The 4,826-nt window shown below is 45.4% G+C and overlaps 1 protein-coding gene across 2 annotated transcripts in view; it reads left to right on the forward strand.

Moving 5' to 3' along the window:
• rdh8a (retinol dehydrogenase 8a) overlaps window positions 1–3,844 on the forward strand; it is a 21,777-nt gene extending 17,933 nt beyond the window's left edge. For both annotated transcript variants that reach the window (XM_064986291.1, XM_064986290.1), the window contains exons 3-6: window positions 1,824–2,003; window positions 2,145–2,238; window positions 2,408–2,591; window positions 2,970–3,844. In XM_064986291.1, the coding sequence (XP_064842363.1) occupies window positions 1,824–2,003; window positions 2,145–2,238; window positions 2,408–2,591; window positions 2,970–3,197 (686 nt within the window). In that variant the 3' untranslated portion in view covers window positions 3,198–3,844. The remainder of the gene's footprint in view (window positions 1–1,823; window positions 2,004–2,144; window positions 2,239–2,407; window positions 2,592–2,969) is intronic.
• Window positions 3,845–4,826: the final 982 nt, after the last annotated feature.

Genomic DNA, 4,826 nt, shown 5'->3' on the forward strand with positions numbered 1-4,826 from the left:
CTAGTGTTCATACAATTCAAACATTTATATAACTATGCAAGTCAATTAAGAACAAATTCTGGCTTTCTTGATGTCTATAGTATTCTCTCTGGTATGCAATCTGGTTTCCGCTCAGGTTGTGGATGTGTTACTGCAAGCTTAAAGGTCCTCAATGATGTCACCATTGCCCTTGATTCTAAGCAATGTTGTGCTGCTATTTTTATTGACCTGGACAAAGCTTATTTTTATTTGATTACATTTAACCTTTATTTATTTAATTTTGATACAATATACCATTCCATTTTTGTAGGCCGGCTCACAACAATATTGGTGTTTCTGACTGGTCTTTGGCCTGCAGTGTATAAAATCAGAACATCTGCTGTCTCCGCCACTGCCTGTTACCAAGGGAGTACCCTAAGGCTCAATCCTAGGCCCCAAGCTCTTCTCAATTTACATCAACAACATAGCTCAGGCAGTAGGAAGCTCTCTCATCCATTTATATGCAGATGATACAGTCTTATACTCAGCTGGTCCCTCCCCGGATTTTGTGTTAAATGCTCTACAACAAAGCTTTCTTAGTGTCCAACAAGCTTTCTCTGCCCTTAACCTTGTTCTGAACACCTCCAAAACAAACGTAATGTGGTTTGGTAAGAAGAATGCACCTCTCCCCACAGGTGTGATTACTACCTCTGATGGTTTAGAGCTTGAGGTAATCACCTCAAACAAGTACTCTAGTATGACTAGACGGTGCACTGTCCTTCTCTCAGCACATATCACAGCTGCAGCCTAAAGTTAAATTTGGACTTGGTTTCCTCTATCATAATCTCTTTCACCCCAGCTGCCAAACTAACCCTGATTAAGATGACCATCCTACCTATGCTAGATTACGGAGACGTAATTTATAGATCGGCAGGTAAGGGTGCTCTAGATGTCCTTTACCATTCGGCCATCAGATTTGCCACCAATGCTCCTTATAGGACACATCACTGCACTCTATACTCCTCTGTTAACTGGTCATCTCTGTAAACCTGTTGCAAGACCCACTGGTTGATATTTATTTATAAAACCCTCTTAGGCCTCACTTCCCCCTATCTGAGATATCTACTGCAGCCCTCATCCTCAACATACAACACCCGTTCTGCCAGTCATATTCTGTTAAAGGTCCCCAAAGCACACACATCCCTGGGTAGCTCCTCTTTTCAGTTCACTGCAGCTAGCGACTGGAACGAGCTGCAACAAACACTCAAACTGGACAGTTTTATCTCAGTCTCTTCATTCAAAGACTCAATCATGGACACTCTTACTGACAGTTGTGGCTGCTTTGCGTGATGTATTGTTGTCTCTACCTTCTTACCCTTTGTGCTGTTGTCTGTGCCCAATAATGTTTGCACCCTGTTTTGTGCTGCTGCCATGTTGTGTTGCTACCATGTTGTTGTCATGTTGTGCTGCTATCATGCTATGTTGTTGTCTTAGGTCTCTCTGTATGTAGTGTTGTGTTGTCTCTCTTGTCGTGATGTGTGTTTTGTCCTATATTTGTATTTCATTTATTTGTATTGTTAATCCCAGGCCCCGTCCCCCCAGGAGGCCTTTTGCCTTTTGGTTGGCCGTCATTGTAAATAAGAATTTGTTCTTAACTGACTTGCCTAGTTAAATAAAGGTTCAATAAAAATAAATAAAAGAATGACGGCCTACAAAACATCAGTTGTGACTAAAGCTTTAGAGCCTCAGCTCTAAACCTTAACGATGGGTGTCTGTACAGAAGACTACAGTGTAGTATCTGTATAGCATCGGTAGTGTAACTACAGGTCTGTAACCCTTGTCTCTATCTGTGAGTCTCCCCTCAGTCAACAATGCAGGTGTGGGCTTGTTGGGACCCGTGGAAAGCATCTGTATGGAGGACATGAAGAGGGTGTTTGAGACCAACTTCTTTGGCGTGGTGAGGATGATTAAAGAGGTCATGCCTGACATGAAGAAGAGGCGGGCGGGACACATTGTGGTCATGAGCAGTGTTATGGGTCTACAGGGTAAGACTGGCATGCTAATGATTGAGGTGTTGGCTAGCGCAAATACAGATCTGGACCAGCAGGCTAACTGTAAAAGCTGTAGATTCCGGTCCTGCTCTCTGACTACCATTCCTCCTGACCCTGAGTCTGCTCTGCCTGCAGGTGTGGTGTTCAACGATGTCTATACTGCCTCCAAGTTCGCCATGGAGGGCTTCTGTGAGAGTATGGCTGTCCAACTGCTCAAGTTCAACGTCCAGTGAGTTCCTCTCAGTCTGTCTTGTACTCCTATTGTGTTTCTGTGTTTACATCTCTTGGTATCGCTCACAGTGGGCGTTCAATTACCTGGTTACCGTGCCAGCAAAATTAAAGAATTATCGTTACTGTGTATTAGATTAATAAAGACTTATTCTATTCTCTCCGGTCAGTTTATCCATGATTGAGCCAGGGCCAGTGCACACTGAGTTTGAGACGAAGATGATGGAGGACGTGGCCAAGATGGAGTACCCAGGAGCTGATGCAGACACAGTGCGCTACTTTAAAGATGTTTACCTGCCCTCCTCCAAGGATATCTTTGAGGCCATGGGCCAGACCCCAGAGGACATCGCCAAGGTTAGTGAACACTCTCCTCTCCCTGTGTCACCCTTTGGTTCATGGGATTTGAGTTTGCCTAGTGTAATGGAACCAATGGAATAGTCCCAAAAGTGCAAATCCAATCCCATCTGGCACTCCAGACCAAAAAACACAAAGTATTTGAAAGAAACTCAAGGTGTGCTATAAACACTCAATGATGCTCTCTCTCTCTCTCTCTCTCTCTCTCTCTCTCTCTCTCTCTCTCTCTCTCTCTCTCTCTCTCTCTCTCTCTCTCTCTCTCTCTCTCTCTCTCTCTCTCTCTCTCTCTCTCTCTCTCTCTCTCTCTCTCTCTCTCTCTCTCTCTCTCTCTCTCTCTCTCTCTCTCTCTCTCTCTCTCTCTCTCTCTCTCTCATGTAGTGTACTAAGAAGGTGATTGAGTCAAGGAACCCTCGCTTCAGGAACCTGACCAACAGCCTGTACACGCCCATCGTGGCCATGAAGTACGCCGACGAGACAGGAGGCCTGTCGGTCAACACCTTCTACAACCTGCTGTTCAACTTCGGCCCCCTCATGCACATCACCATGAGCATCCTTAAGTGCCTAACCTGCAGCTGCCTGCGCCGACGCACCATCTCACCAAACTGAGACTGGGTCTGAAATGGAACCCTATTCCCTATATTGTCCACTACCAGGGAGAAAAGTAGTGTATTATATAGGGATAGGGTGCCATTTTGGATGCACCCTATGAGAAATATACAGTGGTGTAGCTGAATTATTGACACCCAAACCTGGCCACCTGGGGGAAGGAGGTGGCATGTAGTTCTTGGGGAGAGAGGCTGTGAGAGAACCAGGATAAGCTTTGGCCAGGCAACACGCACAATTGCACAAACACAGACAGTACAGTGTGACCTCATACATGGGGCTAAGAGCTTTTTCTGGTCAGATCAAAGCACACATAACTTCCCCAGTTACAAAGAATAACAAACGAACAACAGCATTACAATCACAGTGAAAGCGTAACGTAGCACCCAATGAACTAAAGACTCAGGCCTTGATAAACTCTTAGTACAATGCAGTATTTAGCTCTGAGTTACGAAGAATCTACTAGATTCCTTCCTTGTACATTTGATTTGATGTATGTCTTCATAATTGTATTGTTTTGCTGTTTAATCATATTATTTCTGCATCTTTTTATAAGCTGAATGTGTGGTTTTTAAAAGTTTATGAATGGATAGATTGTTAATATCTTATTTTTGAAAGTAATTCATTGATTTAGAAATAAACTTCTTGGTTTACTCTAAAAGAGACAGCCTTTTTCTTAACGGCGCTGTAATGATGAGGCGTTTAGCTCAATGTCTTTGGTGGGGTTTCCAGAGAGCATGGATTCCATTGTGCCTGCAGGACTCTATGTGAACCAGTTGGGGGCACTAAATCACTGTGTGTTCTCTCTGGCTGTACCGTCAGCTGGGGTGGCGATTCCACTACAGACGCCACAGCACACACAGCTCAATGAGCAGGATACCTGTTGAGAGTATTATAATGTTGTCTAGGGATGGAGATCATTGTAGCCATATGATGTTGGTTTGTTTTCGGGGGGGGGTTGTCTCTGTGGGTCGGGACTGGATAATGTTTTACTAGGGTCTGAATGGATCTTTCCAACCACTGGTGTTGAAAGTTGTTCTGTGTGTGGTTCAGCTGGAGAACCAGTGAATGATAGTGTGTGAGAGAAAGTTTGTTTGCAAATGACCATGGAAATGTAAACTAATCTGAGATCTGTCTCCTTACACTCATAGCCAATAGTCCTGCTGTTAAGTGTCTGTGTGTGCGCGCGCCTGCGTTCTTTTGCATCTGCTTGTGTGCAGCTTGTGTGTGTGTGTGTGGACCAAGCTGGTGATCTGTTGATGGATATAAAGAGGTCATGGCCTGCTCCCCATCCAGCCCCCCCCCCCTCATACACACCCTGCTTTGTGCCATGTGAGAGAATATGACCTGGTTCCCATCCCTGAGGAGGGGTGAGCCCTGTTAATGACAACCTCCTCCTCACAAACGGCCCCACTGCACCCCAGAGCCTCCCTCACCACCTGTCTCCCTCACACCCTCAGCCTCGGACCCTCAGCCCTGGACCCCCAGTCCACTGAGAGAGAGAGACAGCGAGAGAGACCCAGAAACCAAGAGAGTGAGAGAAAGGGAAAGAGAGAGAGACAGAGACACCTACAGAGAGGAAGCCCAGGTCTGCCTGTAGAGTCCCTGTCTGTAGAGGTGGTACCCAGAGGA

Source organism: Oncorhynchus masou, chromosome 14 (assembly GCF_036934945.1).
Source record: "Oncorhynchus masou masou isolate Uvic2021 chromosome 14, UVic_Omas_1.1, whole genome shotgun sequence".
Taxonomy (NCBI): Eukaryota; Metazoa; Chordata; class Actinopteri; order Salmoniformes; family Salmonidae; genus Oncorhynchus; species Oncorhynchus masou.